General features: G+C 38.3%; 1 protein-coding gene across 1 annotated transcript in view; it reads left to right on the top strand.

Annotated features, from left to right (window-relative positions):
• The window catches only part of HHAT (hedgehog acyltransferase), a 483,325-nt gene that overhangs the window by 24,899 nt on the left and 437,381 nt on the right, over positions 1 to 21,045 (top strand). The window contains exon 3 of the mRNA XM_027871575.1: positions 10,499 to 10,566. Within this exon, the coding sequence (XP_027727376.1) occupies positions 10,499 to 10,566 (68 nt within the window). The remainder of the gene's footprint in view (positions 1 to 10,498; positions 10,567 to 21,045) is intronic.

Here is a 21,045-nt window from a genome sequence, read left to right as displayed (position 1 = left end):
CTATCACAGTAATGAAGGGTTCTATTTCTTCCATAAGATGTACTACTCTCTCTTCCAAGATGCTTTCCCCCCTTCTAATTCTTTCCTCAAGAGCTTTTATTTAATTTTTTATCTCTTGCTTTATTTATCTAGACATTCATGTAATCTTTATGGAAAATCCTCTTTTCCTTTGAGTCTCTACTTACAAGTTGTTACAGAGTTAGATATGCAATTATTTTTGATACTGGTTGGTGTTTTGGTTGTTTTATCTTTTCTAGCTTCAGTGCCTTTACTAAGGGAGCTGTGCCAGTGTCAGACTTTGCTTTTGGTTTTATTTTTGGGTGTGGTGGTCCACCTTGCTTTATCTCCTCCTGGGGTTAGGCTCCTTTCCCCCAGATCTTTGAGGTTTATAGTTCTTTATCCTTAAGCCCCTTTCTTGAAACTTGGGGAAAGAACGTTTGCAGTCTTAGGGCACCTGGAGCTATGTTATCCTGGTTTGGACACTGTAGAACCTAGCTTGTGAGCATCCTGTCTTCTCTAGCAGATTGCCTCTTGCCTCATCCCCACTCTTTCATTTATCTTCAGTCTCTCCCTGTCTACTGGCTTCTTGTCAACTCAACTGCCTACAAACATGCCTGGGTCTCCCTCATCTTCAAAAAAACCCCTCACTTGATCAATCCGTCCTTGCTACTTATTGTCTCATACCTCTTTTCTCTTTTGTAGTTAAACTTGAAAATGCTGTCTACAATTGATACTTCCACTTCCTTTCCCTTCATTCTTCTCTTATATATCTGCAGTTTGACTTCCAGTTTCATCATTCAACCAAAACTGCTCTGTCCAAAGTTATCAATGATCTCTTAATTGCCAAATCTAATGGCCTTTTGAGGCAACCAGTGGGTGTAGTGGATAGAGCACTGGGCCTGGAGTCAGAAAGAACTTGGTTCATATTTGTTCTCTAATACTTACTAGCTCTGTGACCTTGGGAAAGTTGATTAACCTCTGACTGCATCAGTTTCCTCAGCTGTAAAATAGAGATAAAAGTAGCATTTACCTCCCAGAGTTGTTATGAGGATCAAATGAGTTAATATTTGCAAAATACTTAGCATACAGTTCCTAGCACTTCACATTTTCATCCATCCATCCTTCTTTCCTTCCTGCCTACCTTCTTTCCTTCCTTCTTTCCTTCCTTCCTTCCTTCCTTCCTTCCTTCCTTCCTTCCTTCCTTCCTTCCTCTCCCCTCCTTTCATGTTTCTGTCCCCAGTTTGCTCTCATTTGCTAGAGATCTTTGTCCTGGTCATACTTGCTAATGTTGGATATTCAAGGCTCTGTAATGGACCCTCTTTTCTTTGATTCTCCTTCTATACTATCTCATTGGTGTTCTCATCAATTTCCATGGATTCATTGATCGTGTCTGTGCACATGATTTTCAGTTCAACCCTAAGCTCTCTTCTGATCTCCAGTCTTGCATCTTTAAAACTGAATTCATTATCTTTTTCCCCCATGTCCTTACTACTTCTTAACTTTCCTATGACTGTTGAAGGTACCACCATTTTCCTAGTCACCTCGGCTCTCAATCTAGGTTTCATCCTTCAATCTTTACTCTCTCTGACCACCATATCCAATCTGTTGTCAAGCTTTATCAGTTTTACCTTCATAACATTTCTCCATGTGCCCCCTTCTCTCCTTTGACACTACCCCCACCATGGTGCAAGTGCTCATCCCCTCATGCTTGAACTATTGCAATAACTTGTTGGTTCGTCTTCTTGCCTCCAATCTCTTCCTACTCCAGTCCATTCCCACTCAGCTAATAAAGCAATCTTACAATGGCATAGATCATCTCTCTATGTCATCTCTCTATTCAATAAACTACAGTGGTTCCATATTACTTCCACTATAAAATATAAAATCCTCTTTTTTTATATTCAAAGCCTTTCACAAGTTGAACCCTTCCTACCTTTCCAGTCCTCTTATAATTTACCCCCATGTTCTCAGCAATCCATTGATGATGGCCTTCTTCCTATTCCTCAAACAAGAAATTCCATCTCCTGAGTGGTCATTTTCATTGGTTGTCCTTCATACCTGTAATTCTTTTTCCTCATTTCCATCTCCATGGTTTCCCTAACTTCCTTCAAATTCCAGTGAAAATCCTATCTTCTACAAGAAGCCTTTTCTAATCTTCCTTAATGCTCAGTGTCTGCCCTCCCCCTTCCTTAAATACACAATTTAACCTGTGTATATATTATTCGTACATAGTCTTTTCCATATTGTTTCCACCATTTGACTGAATTCCTTTAGAGCAGTGGCTGTCTTTTGCCTTTCTTTGTATCCCTAGAACTTGGTACAGTGCCTGTAACATAGTAGGTGCTTGATAAATGCTTATTAACTGACTGACTGATATTATGTTCATTGCCACCAGCTCCTGTTCCCCAGGGCTTTGTTGTCTCCAACCTGGGCCTTTCCACTTTACCCTTGGGGCTTCCTCAGGGGAGCTCTCTGCCGTTGATTCCTCTGAATACATAGCTTTGCTGGCTACAGGTTTCTCATTTCTAGTTGTGCTGGTGCTCTCTTTACTTGAGAGCTTCCCTTTCTTTGAATTTTTGTTCAGGCCAGGGGTGAAAGATGTCACTTATTACAGTTTCTCATTGAAGTTCTTGATCATTATTTGTTCTGGTGTGAGCTAGAGTATTTTTATGGGAGCTGTGTGGTCTGCCTCCTAATGAGGCAGCCTTTTTAGCTGGCAGAACCTCCATGATTGCCTGTTATTTAAAAATAAGCTCACCTTTATATAACACTTTATGTTTAATAGAGCTGTTTTTCTCATAGCAACACTTTGAGCTGAGTAATTCAAGTATCATTCACATTTTACAAATGAAACTGAAGCATAGAGAGGTTAGAGTGACTTGCTCTGAGTTATACAAATAGTGTTAGAGTCTGGATTTGAACTCAGATCTTCCAACCCCAAGACCTGTGCCTTTGCCAATCAGCTAAGGCAGATTTTGTGGCCTCTGTTTTACTTTTAGGTCTCTGAAAACAGAAAAATATTAAGTTTTTTATAACCTAGACATTTGGAAGCTTAGGAAATAAACCTCACGCTATATAACATTGTTGCTATGGAAATAGCTGTCCCCTGCAATGTTGTTTCATTTAAAAAATCTAGTTTTTTGGGAACCAATTAAAAAAGTTAAATTGGCTATATTTGTACCCTCATTAAATGAAATAGAAGGCTCCTGACAGTAGGTGACAGTTTAATCAATCAACTAGCAAATATTTATGAAACACTGTTCTGTTATGGGCATTACAGGCTTGCAGAGGATTAGGTCAGACCCATCCTGGAGACCACTTCTTACTGGATCTTAAGTTAGAAGTTAGGGCTCCCTGAGTTGGAAAGAATTAGGCCCATCAGTTTTCCTTCTAGATATCTATGGATTCTTTGCTGTGCTTTTAAGGATTAGGAATTAATTGAAAGATTTCCATGTGAAGTGTGTAGTTTGTATGTATGTTTTTTAAAAAGTATTTAACAAATCAGCACAGTTTCAAAGCTTGTTTTAAAATTTCAGCACAGTTACAAAGTTCTGCTTGTCTGTGTATACCTCTGAACTGTCTTGGTTTCTCTTCTGTGCATCCTTCTCCTTCTCCTGGATCCACTTCTTATTTTTGGAACTTCTTTCTTCACCATGCTCCTGAGGAGGTACCTTCTTATATCCCCTGTCCCCCCTACTTTTTAGCTTCTTTTTGTGTGATGTCTTCTTCATTTGAATGTGAACTCTAGGTTAGCACAATGACTGGTACGTAGAAATTAATAAATGCTTATTGACTGTAAAAAAAGAAGCATCATTAACTCTCTTTTAAAAAAATTAGAGAAAAACCCTTTCTTCTAACAAATACATGTTTAATATTTTGATAGTTGTATTTTAATAAAACAATATGATTTTGATAACTATATTTTAGTATAACTGTTTCCTTTGTAATCGTATGTATTTTTAGTGCATTTAGGAAGGAACAAAGGGGAAAACATTTATCAAGCACTTGTCAGACGCTCTGCTAAGCACTTTATAATTATCTAATTTGACCCTCACAAAACTCCTGGGATGGAGGTGCTATTATTATCTCTCTTTTATAGCTGAAGAAGCAGAATTTAACTGGTTTGTCTGGGATCACGCAGCTAGTAAGTGTCTAAAGTAGGATTTGAACTCTCCTTGACTCTAGTCTCATTCTGACATCTTGCTGTCTCTAGGCATTAAAAAACGTGGTTCTGAAAAGGAATCCGCAGGTTTCACCAGGCTGTCAAAGAAGTACGTGACACAAAAAAGTTTACTTTTTTTTAAATAGTGTCACTCCTTGGACTTGGGAGTAGGCTCATAAATGTTTAACAATTGGCTTGCAAGAGAACCCGTGACATACTTTTGAGTTTAATCTGCATTATTTAATTTTTCCATCACTTTCTTAAGTCTAGACAATCAGCAAAACAGTAAATGAAGCCCCGATTGGTAGCACTTGGAAACTTCCAAAGTGTAAATGCTCACATTGGAAATTTAATAATTGGCTTTTGTGAGTTAGTTTAGTGGGCTGCAGCACACCCCCCCCCCCCCCCGCCCCGGAACTGAATGATATCTAAGGCTCTGGCTCTACATTCTATGATCTTATAGGAGAAAACTCTGATAAATTCTGGGAAGAGAAGTTCTTTGAGGGCAGAGGCTTTTATTTTCACAAGATATTTTATTATGGTTTTGTTTTTAGATAAGGGATTTCTAGAGTTGATCTGCTGCTGTCACCAAGTACCTCTTTTTGAAAGCCTATAGCTTAGGTGTCTGGGATTCACAATTTGATATATTGATATAGTCCCATCCTTGAGAAAGAAGCTGGTTCAAGAGTATATGTGGGAGGATACTTTCTGTACCTCCCTGTGGAAATGTCTTCTGACTCCTACCCCCTACCTTGGAAGAAAAAGGGCTTTACCCCAGTAAAGGACAGACTACACCCTGGGATAATCCCATCCGAGACAGTTTAGTTTGGTGTTAACCTTTGCTCCTGGAGGGAAAACAATGATGGGAATAATCCCAATATAAATTCTGCTTGGCTTTGGAATGTGCCTTTGCTTTCTTGTTTCTTGGTATGGGTGTGTCTCATGTTCTAGGGATTCATAAAGCTTCAAACAAGGTAAGGAAGCCGACTGACTCAAGTGCTGGAATGGAGTCTAACTTTATCATCTTAACTGCCTCTTTCCATCCCTAGTCTAACTCTGTTCTATGCTAGGTATTTATTTATTTATTCATTCATTCATTGTGGAGAAGGGGCTCACCTTCCTCATCACTACCATCAATAGCTTCTGACCAACCGCTACCAAAAGGCACTTGGGCACAAGAGCCTTGGGAGTGGCAACACCACCCAGATCAGTGGTCTTGCTTCCAGTACAACCCTTGCAACCACGACCCAGGGAAGCCACTCCTGAGCCAATTCCATTAATAGGCAACTAACCACTATTCCTTAGGAAAGGCAAATCATTCTAGCTGAAACAGAAGGGTACCCTGAGGGAGAGAGAAGAAGCAGTATGTGCCAGGCAGTTAAGATCACCACCACCATCACTCTGATCATCTCTTTCCTTCAGACCCTGATGGATCCAGCATAGGGCCCTGAGCTCAGGAGCCTTGGGAATAGCAAAACTTCCAGCCTAGACTATGCAGTCATCATCCTGGGAAGTAATTCCTCTGGAGATGCAGTCTGGGAATAGCTCCTGTGGATCCTACAGCCACAGTCACACAAGATCCAGAAAAGAAAGTTCTGGCCGCCAATGTCCTTGGCATTGTCAAGGTTTTAGCAGTGAAATGACATTAAAAAAGATAATCATCATCTGCTTTGCCACTGAACCCAAAGCACCATGGGACCTTTTCATTTGACTGTAACTGAAATCTTCCATATGGGTTGTCTCCCTCATTAGAAAGTGAACTGCCTTCTGAGGCAGGTTCATTCCAATTTTGGTTAGCTCTAATTGTTAGGAAATTCTTCCTTACATCAAGTGTAATTTTGCCTCTTTGAAATTTCTGCTGTCATTACCCTGCTTGTACCTTGTAGGGCCAAGCAAAACAATTTAATCTCTCTTGCACATCGCCACCCTACAAAGACTTGAAGAGAGTTGTATGGCATCCTTTCCCCTTTTCTTCTATAGATTAATTGTTCCTGGATACTTCAATTGATTCTTGTATGGTGAATTTAGTTTTTGAAAAATGTGTGAATGGGAAGCACTTTCCTCACCATTTGGCATCTGATTTTCTTTAAATTAAGTTGATTTTGAAATAAATTACAACTATACCTTAGAAATGAAAGCGCTCACATACACAAGGCTGAGGCACTCTAGTTAGATTTGTTACATATAGCTAAGTCCTCAGGGGCTGGAAGTGCAGGGTGCTTACACAGGCCTTTCTGGGAAGTGTACATCTTGCTTTGGTGTAGAGATTTGGTCAGTTTGTGGGAAGCAGTAGCTGACTAGATGGTTTTCAAGATTGCCTATGTATATACACGGGAAAAAAATTCTATCATTGACAAGTATCAATAATATTTTAGCCATCTTCTATGCGTTCCTTAGATCCTAGGTCAGAAGTTGTTGCTGGTGGGGAACAGTCTTTTCTGTTGCCTCCATTCTCAGATCTGTGCTTTGGGATCTTTGAGCATTATGCTCAGAGAAGAAGGGAAAAGAAAAACGGGCAGAATCTCAATCACCCCTATTGCTGATTTTTCAAATTTATTATAGACTGCATAGAGAGGGGGGCCTGCTCTCATGGTCTTGGCTGAGGTCTGTGAAACATTTTTTGAGAGCTCAGAGGCACACTTTTTCATAGAAATGGCCATTACCTATGTAGCTAAAGCTTCCTGGGATTTGTAGATATGAATGTCATAGCTCTCTGGGATTTGGGGTCCTCTTCTCTGGAGGTGGGAGGAATGATCTGGACCTTTAGGAGATTTCAAGTTATTGTTCATCTCCTAGATCATGTTATTGTGATAGAAACAGCCAGATGGGACTTGGATTGAGCCAAAAAAGAGGAAAAAAAAAGGAGGAGGAAGGGGAAGAGAAGGTGGGGAGGAGGAGGAGAAAAGATGCACTGGGCTCTTGTATCCCGGTTTGCCTAGCTGAACAGGGGCAGCAGCTGCAAAAATGGCAGAAAAGCAGCTGGGAGCAGAGCCAAGGCCCTGGAGGACAGTGGGAGATACTGGAGTGATACGGCCTGCTTTGATGGATGGTGGCTACTTACTTGTGAGAATAGCTCACCTCCCTCATCCTAAAGATGGAGGGGAGATGTAGGACTGCTGGGGAAGGTCTGTGCTCAGAGAGACAAAAATGGAGATCTCCTGGTTTCTCCCTCCTTTCTTGTTGAGAGGGTGAAGTGGAGACCTTACTTTGTTCTCCTTAGATACACCTAATGTTAACACAAAGTTAGCGAACAACAAAGGTGCCATTAAGTTTGCTTATGGATTTAGTTTCTGACTTAACTCTCAATTACTAAGAGCCAGTTTCTAGATTCAAAACTAGACCTGAGGTCTGTGAGTAGATATCAAGATGATTTGTGAACTTGGATTGTGAAAATAAATTATATCTTTATTTTCGCTAACCTGTAGCTGAAATTTAGTATTTCCTTCTATTATGAGTGTAGGTATTGAATCACAGTAATTTTAATAAGACCTGTGACTTTGTCATCAATAGATATCACAGATTTTTTTTATATCACAGTACAATTGGAAATTGATTGGAAGTCCAATACCACATGAGTCTTCTCTTCTCAAACACCACCTCACAGTTTAATGTTCTTATTCAAGTTAATCAATAGTAGTCTTCATACTGCTGTCTAAAAAACAAAAACAAACTGTAACTTGCCTGTATTTTATATATGTGGTTTTATTATTTAATGTTAGTAAAACACGTGTTACTATATCACAAATTTATTTTTAAATATTTTGATAATTGTATTTCAATTAAATTGTGCCATATATTTTATTTTATACATTTAAACACATTATTCTGGGATGGGGCCCATAGGCTTCATAAGACTGACCAAGGGGGTCTGTGATATACACACATAAAAAATTTAATAACTCTGGCTCCAAAGCATACTCTCTCAACAACAACATAGTACTTTAAGGTTTGCAGAGTAATTTAGAAATACTATCTCATTTAATCCTCAAAACAATCCAGGGAAGTAGATATTGTTATTATCCTCATTTTACAAATGAAGAAACTGAGGCAGGCAGTGATTTCTCTTCCCTCCCACCCAGGCCAGGCTCACACAGCTACTAAAGCAGAGATTGGATCTGAACTCAGGTTTTCCTAATTATAGTACCCACATTCTATCCACTGCACTATCTAGCTATATTGCTATGGGTACTGTCATATGCACTCAAGGCTTTTATTCAGTACTTCCTATATTGGGGCATCTTGCTGAGCCAGCAGAAAAGTACAGGGAGCTAGAATGGTTCACGAGGGCATATGATATCACCTTGATGTCCTTCACCATCCTGCTTTCCATCTTGGAAATGTCCTCCATATTACTAACAATCTTCCTAAAATGTGGTGCCCAGAACTGATCCTAGTATTTCAGAATCTGATAAACATCAAGGCCTCTTCAGTTTTTAAGGATGAAGGTTGAAGAGGGGTCCTAATGGAAGTTGATGAAATCATCAAGGCTGAAAATGTACTTGTCTACCAGATTCTTTGGCATCTGAATCAGTTAGATTCCAGATAAGTGAATAAAGTGGCTATTCCATACCACAGAGAGCTCTGAAGTGCTATAGAAATGGAAGTTATTATTACCAGTGATCTGACAAATATTTGACTTCTCCTAACTCCTGATACCAGGATAATGTGCTTTTTGGTAGAGTGGGAGTCTCAGGAGCCTTGAGATGAATATCTATCTTTTGTATTTATTCTTTTAAAGTATATTTTTATTTCATTAAATCAATTTTCCAGTTACATTTTAAAAGATTTTTAGCATTCATTTAAAAAAATTTTTTTGAGTTCTAAATTCTCTCCCTCCCTTCTGCTCCTCTCCCACCCCTTGAGAAGCAAGCAATTTGATATCAATTAGTCATGTGAAGTCATGCAAAACTTATTTCCTATTAGAAAACACATGCAACCACCCCTCCCCCCTCAAGAAAAATAAAGTGAACAAAAATATGCTTCAGTCTGCATTCAGAGTTCATCAGTTCTCTCTCTAGAGCTAGATAATATTTTTTATCATGGGTCCTTGGGAATTGTCTTGCATCGTTGTCTTGATCAGAGTAGCTAAGTCTTTCACAGCTGATCATCCTTACAATATTCCTGATACTGTGTACAACGTTCTCCTGGGTCTGCTCATTTCACTTTGAATCAGTTCATGTAAATCTTCCCAGGTTTTTCTGAAACCATCCTGCTTAGCATTTCTTACAGTACAAGAGAATTCTGTCACAGTCATATACCACAGCTTGTTCAGCCATTCCCCAGTAGATGGACATTCCCTCAATTTAGGTCTGATCCTTAATTCTATGATCCAGTCTCCAATTACCTGCTAGAATGATGCACTCTTAGAAACTGAGCTGCCTAATATATCTGAATGGCTGTGTTTGTGTTTCATACTTTTTCCCAGATTAGGGGAAACTAAGTAGTTGAGCATTTTAGTGTAAAAGCCCCCCTCTCCTTTTAAAAAATCTTTTTGGTATACAGACCTTGTAGTGGTAAGTTCTGAGTCAAAGGGTATATACAGTTTTATAGCTCTTGTATTTATTCCTTATCTACTTATATATGTACAAGTTCACATTTATTTCTATCCCCAGTGCCTGGTACAGTGCCTGTCACATTGCATTATAGGTTCCCAAAGCATGAGATACTGCCTCCTGAGGGGGTAGCTCTGGAACAATCTAGGGGGGTGGTAGTAATTTGAAATGATGCAAATTTAAAAAAAAAAACCATTAAAGGGTTGAAGAAAGTAGATTTCCAGAGGGATGCTGAGTAATTTTTTTTTGAAAAGGGAATGGTAGACTACATAAGTTTGGGAACCTCTGTAAAAATTTATATTTATTTAGCAATATAAAAATATAATTCATATAAGAATAATAATTTAACAATATTATAATATAATTGATGTAATAATAATTTAATAATATAATAATGAAAGATATTTAACAAATGACTGTTGATTTATATGGCTCGATCAGAGTAGAGTTCAAGTGGGACTGTCTTCTCTCTTGCCCTGGATGCTATGCCTCTGTTGTGAATATAGTATTAAGATTGCAGTTGCCTTTTGGTTTGACTCATGTTGAGCTTGGAATCCACAAAAACTCCTGGAACTATTTCAGGTGAACTTTTGTCTAGCTAAGCTTCCCCTGTGTTGTGCCACTGAAGTTACTTTTTGAACCCAGGTAAGAATTTACACTTATGTATGCATGCATGTGCACACATACATATCAACAACATAGAACAGATTCTGCTTGCCCAAGGCAAGTGAGCCAGCCCCCATTAGCCAGAGCTCTGATTAATGGATGCTGTTCTTTTTGCCAGAACATGAAAAGGCACTGGACCAAGAGTTTGAGCTGGAGACAGATGCTTTATTTGGAGGATTAAAGAAGGTAAGAGATATATAGATGGCCGTAACTCTTTGTACTCCTGGTTTGAATATTTTGCATCTCCTTTGTTTCCCATGTTATTATTGGTGTATTGTTCAACAGCTAGAATGAAATATCCCTTTTGTTGCATGAGAGAGTCAAGTCAACAAGCATTTATTAAGCATCTACAATGGGCTAGACACTGTGCTAAGTGCTGAGGATATAAAGCAAGGCAAAACAAAACAAAATTAAACTGTCCCTTCTCTCAAGGAGTTCACAGTCTAATGGGAGAGAGAACATGCACATAACTATTTTCAGGATGATATACAGGATGCAGATATACACAGGATAAATTGGAAATAACTCCAGAAGGGAGGCACTAGGCATTTAGGGGGATCAGGAAAGGCTTTCTCCAGAAGGCGAGATTTTAGCTGTGACTTGAAGGAAACCAGGGAAGGCAGGAGGCTGAGCTGAGGGGAGAGGGGGGGGGAGATATATCTATATCTATATCTATATATATCTATATATCTATATATCATCTATATCTATATCTATATCTATATATATCCAGGAATGGAGGGACAGCCAGAGAAAATACATGGAGTTGGGAGATGGAATGTCCTGCTGTAGAACAACAAGGAGGACAGTGACACTAGATTGCAGAACACATGGAAGGGAATAAGGTGCAAGAAGACTGGAAAGGTAGAGAGAGATAAAAGCTCCTTTAGTATATTTTCAGTAATCATTGTCAGCCCACTTTTTGTTACCCTTGGGTAGGGAGTCATGTCTATGGTTTGTCTTTGGTCACCTGCTCTTTTGCTACACAATATCCCCAACTGGTTTTTCCCCAACTATTAGTGAATACCTACCTATTGTAAAATACATACAGTTCTGTTAAAATTTCTAATTCCTGGTACCTCATCATGTGGAGGTAACCCATGATCCTTCAAGACTGGCTAGTAAGTCCTAAATTCTTATGGATCTACCAGTCTGGAAAAGTGTCACATATGGGGCCAGCAGTGTATTATATGTCTGGACTTCACACATTGGAAGCATCCTCAAGCCTTTGGCCTCTCCCACTGGTTAGCTGGTTCTTTGTAGAACCTCTAATTTAAGAAAGAGGCCCAGGTCCATGCCCATGTCTTCATTCCTCTGCAGGCTGCAGTCTTGATTCTCTTAGATTTTCTTGATTCTCTCTACAATGTTGTTTTCTTTTCCTCCTCCCACTTCCTTTTTCAGTTCCCTTTTTATGTGTTGTCTTCTCCCATTAGGATGTAAGTTCTAAGGATTATCTTACATTCTACTTGTATGTGTATTCCCAGCACTTAACACAGTGCCTGGCATATAGTACACTTAATAAGTGCTTCTTAAGATAAGAACTCACCATATGACAAAAACTGTGGGGAAAACTAGAAAGCAATTTGGCAGAAACTAGGCATAGAGCAACATCTCACAACATATACCAAGATAAGGTCAAAATGGATAAAGGATTTAGTTATAGATAAAGGGTAATAACATAAGTAAATTAGAAGAGCATGGAAAAAGTACCTCTCAGATCTGTGGATAAGGGAAGAGTTTATGACCAAAAAAAGAGATAGAGAGGATCACAGGAAGTAAAATTGGTAATTTCAGTTACATGAGATTAAAAAGCTTTTGTACAAACAAAACAAATGCAGCCACAATTAGAAGGAAAATGGGAAACTGGGAAAAATTTTACAGCAAGTTTCCCTGATAAAGGTGTATTTCCAAAATATATAGTAAACAAAGCCAAATTTATAAAAATAAGCACCATTCCACAGTTGATAATCAAAGGATATGAACGGGCAGTTTTCACAAGAAGACATCAAAGCTATCAGTAGTCACATGAAAAAATGCTCTAAATCACTACTGATTAGAGAAATATAAATTAAAACAACTCTGAGATACTTCCTGACACCTATTAGATTGGCATAATAGAACAGGAAAATGACAAATTCTGAAGGGGATATGGAAAAATTGTAACACTAATACACTATTGATAGAGTTATGAATTAGTCTAACCATTCTGGAGAACAATTGGAAAGTACACTCAAAGGTATATAAAACAGTACATACCCTTTGACCCAGCAATGCCACTACTAGGTCTGTATCCCAAAGAGATCAAAGAAAAGGGGAAATAGACCTATTTGTACAAAAATATTTATAGCAACTCTTTTTGTGGTGGGGAAAAATTCGAAATTGAGAGGATGCCAAACAAATTATGGTATATGACTGTGATGGAATATTGTAAGAAATGATGAGCAGGATGGTTTCAGAAAGACCTGAGAAGACTTATATGAACTAATGCAAAGTGAAGTGAGTAGACCTAGTAGAACACTGTACATAGTAACAACAGTATTGTAAGGATGCTCGACTGTGAAAGACTTAGCTACTCTGATCAAGACAGTGATCCAAGACAGTTTCAAAGTACCCATGATTAAAAATGCTATCCACAGAGAGGATTTTGGGAAGATGGCAGAATAGGTCAGAAAATTCCAAGCTCTCCGTATTTCTCCCACAAACAAGTCAAAATAACACCTCATGGTGAATGCAGAGCAGTAAAAATAAATAAGAGTTGGGGCAGAATGGTAGTCCTTCTGGGACAACTGGAGAAGAACAGAAGAAAAATGCCAGGACTGAGGTCTGGTCCCTGTGAAATCTAAACACCTCCAGACTAGTTCTACTGAAACAGCAAGTGGCAAGCCCTGGAGATAGCTGGGTTGGGAAGAAGCCTAGACCCTAGCCACAGGAATTTTCATCTCCTGGACAGTGTGGGGAGTCTGGCATCTGAGCAGGGGAAGATTGAGAAAACCTCTGCTGATAAGGGACACCAGACCCAGCAGTGCTGCTGAGATGTGGAACCAGCACACACCTGCTAAGTGGGATGAGGATGCTGCTGGCTGTGGACTCTTACAGGAGAGTGGAGTTCTTGATTTCAATTTCAGGTCAGAGGGGAGAACTTAAGGAGGACCTGAGGCCAGAGGCACCATCCCCTATTTCTCAGGACTAGAGGTGATTGTAACAAGTTGCTATAAATTTAAAAAAATGAACAGGCAAAGGAAAAAGAACCCAAACATAGAAAGTTACTGTGGGAATAGAGAAGACTGGAGTTTGTCTTGAGTGGAGGATATTAAAGCAAAAAAAAGCCTCTCCTATCCCAAAGAGTAACGTCAAATGGTCATCTGTCCAAAAAGAATTCATAGAAGAACTTAAAAAAGACTTTAAAAATCAAATAAGAAAGATTGAGGAAAAATAAAAAAAAAAGAATGATCCAAGAAAAACAAGAAGATTATGAAAAGAAAATTAACTAACTGGAAAAGGAGATTCAGAATCTTAAGAAAGAAAACAACTCCTTGATAATTAGAACTGGGCAAGGGAAAACCAGCAAAGTTATAAGAGGCCAAGAAATGATAAAACAAAATATAAAGAATGAAAAACATAGAAGAGAATGTGAAACATCTCATAAGAAATACAACTGATCTGGAGAAGAGATCAAGAAGAGAAAACGTAAGAATAATAAGACTATCTGAAAACTATGATAAAAAAAAAGAATCTTGATACAATAATACAAGAAATAATTAGAGAAAATTGTCCTGAAGTGTTAGAAAAAGAGGGGAAAGTAGAAATAGAAAAAGTATACCAATTGTCACCTGAAAGAGATCCTACAAAGAAAACCTACAGGAATATCATAGCTAAATTCTGGAACCCCACAGTTCGAGGAAAAATATCATGAGAAAACAAGAAAAAAATTTCAAATATGGCAGAGCCAGAATTAGAATTACACATGACCTAGCAGCAGCTAAGACTACAGATCTTAGCACATTATGTATTGAGGAGCAAAAGAAGTGGGGTTGCGGCCAAAAATATCATAGTTTAAGCATAATTTAAGCATAGTTAAGCATAATCCTGAGCAAAAAAAAAAATGGATATTCAATGAATTGCCAGACTTTCAGGATTTTATGGCAAAAAGACCTGAATTTAATAGAAAATCTGACATACAAGATCCAAGAGAAATATAAAGTAAACATCAAAGACTAATTACAAGGGACTCAATAAGGACAGACTGTTTACTTTTTGTATGAGGAAATGTAAACTGTATATCTAAGACTGTAATTAGTAGTTGGGTAGTTTGAAAGAGAGATTGGCATAGACCTGTATGATATGGTTCTAAAAGGTAGGACCACCTAGGAAAAGGAAAAAAGAGTAATTTTCTTACACAAATGAGATATGAGAGAAAGAACTGACACAGAGGAATTAGATGGGGGAAGAGGGCTGGTGGTTCTGGAACCCTACTTTTATCAGGAATGGGCTAAAGAGGGAACAATACATGTATATCTAGAAGGGTATAAAAGTATTCTCAATTTAGAAAAAAATAAAAGATTAAAAAGCTAAGGAGATGGGGGGGTGAGGGGTTTTCAGAGGGAACCATACTGGGTGAGGTACTAGGATAAGAGGAGGTAAAGAAGGGTGTTTAGATCTATGGGAATGGAAGGATGAGGGAGGGATCTTTGGAGGGGGTAGGTTAAGTAACAGGATGGCAAGGTAGCACGTAGTGGTAAAGTAGACGAGTCAGGAGGAATAGGAAATAAGACATACACACAAACATAAAATAAAGACCCAGGAGTACAATTTACTAGGGAAAAAAGCAGGGGTAGTAATCATGCTCTCAGACAAAGTTAGAGCTAAATAGATTTAATCAAAAAAGAAAAATAGGGAAATTGTACCATGTCAGCTATATTAATCAATTAACAGACTATTGTTTTAGGCTGTTTAAAATAACCAGACTGTATAAGGTTGGAATATTGCTGTGGTATAGGAAATGATGAGTTGGTGGACTTAGAAAAATATAGAAAAACTTGGACTTATGAAGGAAGATGTCATCCATCCTCAGAGAAACAGAGGACAAACAAGTATAATGCAGTCTTACACAGCTGCATATGAATGTATATGTCTGTATATGAGTATGATTATAGATATCTAAATATATGTATGTGTATGTAAGCATATGTATATATTTGTGTGTATATGCACGTATATGTATGTTTATGTGTGTACATACATGCATACATACATATGTACATACATAAATCTATCCATGCTTAAATGTAGCCTTTTTGGGGGAAGAAGGGGGCAGGAAGAACAAAGTAAAAAGTGCACAGCAGAGAACAAGAGAAAACTTACAAGGAAGCAAAGATGGACAGCTCTGAACACAATGTGTAGTATTTATTATATAGATTTTCTTGAAATGCAAATTTATTGCTATATATTTTGAATCCTCTCTTATGTTCTGCTGTGCACATGGCAATGCTTTTTTTCTTTTTTCTTTTGTATTTAAGTTTATAAATGTTTCATTTTCTCTTCTTACTGTATATTTAAGTTTAAAATACATTTTTAAAAAAATACTGTCTACTTCCAGAGAGAGAACTGATAAACTTTGAATGCAGATTGAAGTATACTTAAAAAAAAACCCAAAAAACTTCCTTTTTCTTCTTTTTGTGTGTGTGTTTTCTTTTGTAACATAGCTAATATGGAAATGTGTTTTGTGTGACTTCACATGTCTAATCAATGTCATATTGCTTGCCTTCTCAAGAGGTAGGGGAGGATCAGGAGGAAAGGAGAGAATTTGAAACTCAAAATTTAAAAAAATATTAAATTTTTTACATGTAATTGGGAAATATTTAACAAAATCAATAAAAAATATATTTAAAACAAATGCTTCTTGACTTGACTTGTATGAGGACCAGCTTAACCAAGTTTATAGAGACTTATCACTACAAGGTTGGACACTTAGTGTTGCTTGCTCAAGCATCATCACTATTTAATAAATAATTTTTATATAGCTTGAGCAGGACTATCCTTTCCCTTGCCCTAGATGCTGTGCCTCTGTTGTGAATATGATCTTCACAAATCTATCTAGTCTATAGATTTCTTTTGTGGGGTCACAGTAACTTTTGTTTTGGAAAAAAACTGTGTTCATATGTGGAGTTCTTTCTGTTTCTCTTGGTGATGGAAATATACATCCTGGTAAAGTATCTTTTTAAAATGCTAAAGAGGAATATTCTGGCATTTTCAACTTTTGAGAACTGAAAAATCCTACTTACAATTGCAGCAAATTTAGCTTAGTTTCCATTTTTGGGAAAGAAGTTGAATTTGGTCTAGTTATGATTTGGTTTTTCAAAAGTACCACTTCGATGCCTTTTTGTGGGTTGAAGATGAGTTGTGCTATACCAGGCTATGCCAAGGAGCAGATCTTCAGATAGGTCCTACCAAGGATCTTTGAGGAAAGGCATTGAGGAAGCCTGGTGTTGGACCAAATACACATCTGCTGTCCGAGGTTATTCTGATTAAGTTTGGAGAGGCTCATTATTATGTAGACTGTATGCTGTTGACATCTACTGTGTATATTAGAGGTGTTGCATTCTGTGTTGGTGGAGGGACTACTTATGTTGAAGAAATAGATCTTTGAAATGTTGCTATAAGTATTATTTACCTAATTAAGAAGCAGTAGCCTATCCCTTTCTCTGATTTACTCAATATCTTTTCATACCAAATTATTATATAGCATCATAAGATTATAGGACCATAGAGCTGGAGGGTACCTTAGAGGTCATCTAGTCCAACAAGCTCATTTTATAGATGAGGAAGCTAAATCTACTGAAGGGAAATGACGTACCCAGGGTCACACAGGTCATAGGTGTCAACTAATCAATCAACAGTCATTTATTAAACACCTACTATGATGTCCAGCATACAAATACAAAGAATGAAACTGTTCTTACTCACCCAGGAGTATGTTCTTTGGTGGGGGACTAGGGGAAACGACAACCCAATGCACATAGAAATAGGTACAGAAGTGGAATTTCATCTCATCTCCTTTGATTTCTGAGCCAGTGCTCTTTTTATTGCACTATAATGAAGCAAGGGCCCACGTGGAACTTTGAGAGCATTTTTGACCTGTAGGATTAAGGCACATGCATCCCATGAATGTACTCATGAAAAGTTGAGTGTAGATTGAAATTCTGTGAATGCATTTTAAGTTCTCTCTACTTAAAGAGGCCTTGCTTTGAATCTTTCTATAAAACAAAGAAACTATTTGTAATGCAATTAATCACCCCTTAATTTAACTATTTTTCTTATTTTATATTTTCCTGTGGATTTCTTTAAAGTGGGGTACTCCTGTGCCAAATTGTAGACATCTTTGGGTCTAAATACACTTATCTAGTTCTTTCCTGGGCATTGAAAAAAATGAATGAATGAATAAAAAATAAAATACCACTTAATGCATGATTGCTATGTGCAAAGCACTATTCTAAGTCCTGGGGATACGAATAGACAAGCAAGATAGTCCCTGTTCTTAAGAATCTCGTATTCAAATTCAGGAGACAACATATGTAAGAAGTTTCAGCTGCAAGTCATCTGGAAAGGTCCCATAGCCCTTAGGATTCAATGGCAAAGCAGATGGTAATTTATCTTTAATGTCATTTCTACTGCTAAAACTATATCTGTTTCTGATGTTGAACCATTTGACAATGTCAAGGACTTTGGTGGTGAGGACTTTCTTTTTGAAGTCTTTAGTAACTGAGTGCTGAGAAGACAGGGCCTTCAGCACTAGCAGAAATAATTGCTAGGTTGCATCTCAACAGAGGTTACTTGAAGGGATAATGGCAATGGGACTGGGCTGGATGCTGAATTAGGAGACTGTTGGTGTGGGAAGTATAACTACTCCTGGGTCTGTTGGGCTTTTATGGCAATTGGTTGCAATTAGTCAACAGTTGGTGGGGGCAATGGCGAGCAATGTAGGTCCCCTTCTCCCTAGTGTTTGTTTCCCTTAGTGATGGCTTCTGGACCTAGACTGGATGCAGGGCCAGACATACTATTGTTCCAATGCTCTTGGATTCAGGTTCCTCGGCTATCTCTGCTATTTGAGGTGTTGATTTGACTTGCCTGGCACGTACCATGTCATATCTTTTTTTGTATTTTTTATTTTTTAAAGAGAAATCAAACAGCAAATACGAAACAAAATCCTCAGGTACTCTGGCTTAAAGTGTTTGCTTTAGCAACATAAGTTTAAGTGTGCACTTATTTTTATTCAACAGAAAAAACTGGTGTCATAACTCAGAAATGTTAGAGAAAATTTCATCACATTTTCCAGTGGAAGAGACAAACAGTCCTCTTTTTAGGCTGACTAGATTATGAGACTTTCACCTGAAAGGAAACATTTTTGAGCATGTTGTGAGAACCTGGATTTAGGAGAAGAGAAGGTCAGGACCCAACAAGTTTTGGAAACCACCACTGATTTCATTTTCAAGTTAACAGGCTTGGGCACTGTCTCAGGACAGAGGAATGTGCCTTCTGACATATTGCCAATTCTTAGCTCTCACTGTTACTCCTCACCACAGAACCTGTCCAGAATGGAATGACTTAATAGTTTGAGCCTGCAATATCAGTTCCTTGGGCAGAGGGTCCTAAAACTCATATCATTGGTGCTTTGTGGAAAAATAAATATGGTTCATGGACCCCAGACACTTGCTTCATTATGCTTTGGAGAAGTTTATTCACTCATTCATTCACTCATCAAGCCATCTATTCACCAAATAGTCTTTGAGAATGTTTACGATAAAGACTTGTGCTATGTGCTGTGTGTGTTCAAAGAGATATAGGCAGAAATTCATAGGTACCTTAAAAAGTTGTTAGAATAGTTAAATAGCAATGTAAGACAACAATACAAGCAATGTCCCAAGTCAGTATGTAATTGTCAATCTACAGAAGATAAGTACCATGTGAGTGAAGAGGATGTGTTCTGGATTAGTCAGGAAGGTTTGTAGAAGTCAGAAGACTGACTGAACCTGGAAAAATGGGTAGGGATTTGGATAGGCACGGGGCATTCCAGAGGGGAACAAGATGAGCAAAAGTGCAAAGACTGGCACACAGAAGGGGCATTCTGGGAACAATGAGGCAAGATCACTCTGGCTGAAGGAGGGTGTTTGTGGGGCAGAGGTAGATTGGGGCCAACAACCTTCCTCCCTGTTCCCTGGCAAATATTCCTGCTTTTTGGGAACATGATTTTGAGGGAATCTGTCACAATTCGGGAAAAGTCTCCTGTCTTTGAGCTTGGTGGTTTTGAGGGGCTAAGGATGGCTGTTCTTGCCAAGAAAGCTGTGTGTGGCAGGGGAATTTGAGTAGCTGGGAGAGATATCAGGACACTGTTTGGACTTCGTTATGTCCTGGATTCCAAATCCAGTTTATTCATTTTTTCCAACATCTGCCTTTTTTTTTCAGGCTGTGTGAGGGCAAACACTTTGTACCCCAGGCTTCTGGCAGTGTCCTGGAGCTGTGGTGTTTTCTGGAAGCTGTGTTATGCTAAGGGAGGGGGTATGTGTGAGGACGGGTAGTGTCTGGAATGGTGTGAGCCAGATGCCTTTTCTGATTCATGTCATCAACTGCTTTTGTGCCTGGCACTTTCCCTTCTTTCTCTGCTGAAGCCACAGGGGAGAAGCTCTTCTCTTGAAGGAAAATTTTAGACACATATATCTTACTTTATGGAATAAATATATTTACTTGTAAAGGGTTGCGGTCAACCTACCTGTCATTGTGGGAAAAGTTGTCTCTGAGCTGAATTTTTGCATATCGAAGCCTGTTCTCCAGCTTTGTATTAGAGGTCATCAGATCACGGCTAGAGCTCAAAGGTATCTCAGAGGCCATTAGTCCACCTCCCTCCCCATTTGACATTTGAGAAACAGGTCCAGAGAGACTGATTCAATTCTCCAAGGTCATATAGGAAGCAAGTGGCAAGGCTAGAATTTGAACTTAGGTCCTCTCTGCTGCAACAATTTTTTTCTAATTTTCTGATTCACCTTCTGTGACCTTTAGTGATACCAGCCATTGAGCTTTTATGTTTCTCTGACCTTCCTGTTGAAGGACCATCAGATTTAAAACTGGGAGGAGTCTGTTGAGGTCATTTAGTCTAATCCTCTAATTTTACAGGTGAGGAAACTAAGCCTCAGAGAGGGTAAATGACTTGCCAAATGGAGCATCTTTGGATGTCACATCCAGAGTTCTTTTCCACTGTGTTACACAGCATCCCTAGGAGGCAAGAATTAATGGAGTGTAAACAAGCATTTTAATGCGTGTGGAGGCTGCTATTTAAAGGCCTCTTTAAAGCTTATTGTAAACTATAGAATTGAGTAATATAAATAATCAACTCCCAATTTATCTTTTTTAAGCCTAAATTTTCCCCTAGTAGTTTGTTTTGTTTTTAACTTGAGACATACCTACACAGAGCAATCTTTTTAGTAATAGAATTGGAGCAGGTCTTTATTTTCTTTTTTAAAACATATTTTTATTTCATTACATATTTCCCAATTATGTGTCAAATTTTTTAAATATTCATTTAAAATTTTTTAAAGTTCCAAATTGTCTTCTTCCCACTTGACCCTTCCTCACCTTTTGAGAAGGCAAGCAATATGGTATTGATTAGACATGTAA

Source organism: Vombatus ursinus, unplaced genomic scaffold (genome assembly GCF_900497805.2).
Source record: "Vombatus ursinus unplaced genomic scaffold, bare-nosed wombat genome assembly UNPS02014798.1, whole genome shotgun sequence".
Classification (NCBI taxonomy): domain Eukaryota; kingdom Metazoa; phylum Chordata; class Mammalia; order Diprotodontia; family Vombatidae; genus Vombatus; species Vombatus ursinus.
The sequence above is the reverse complement of the archived record's forward strand: the minus strand, read 5'-3'. Positions and strand labels throughout refer to the sequence as shown.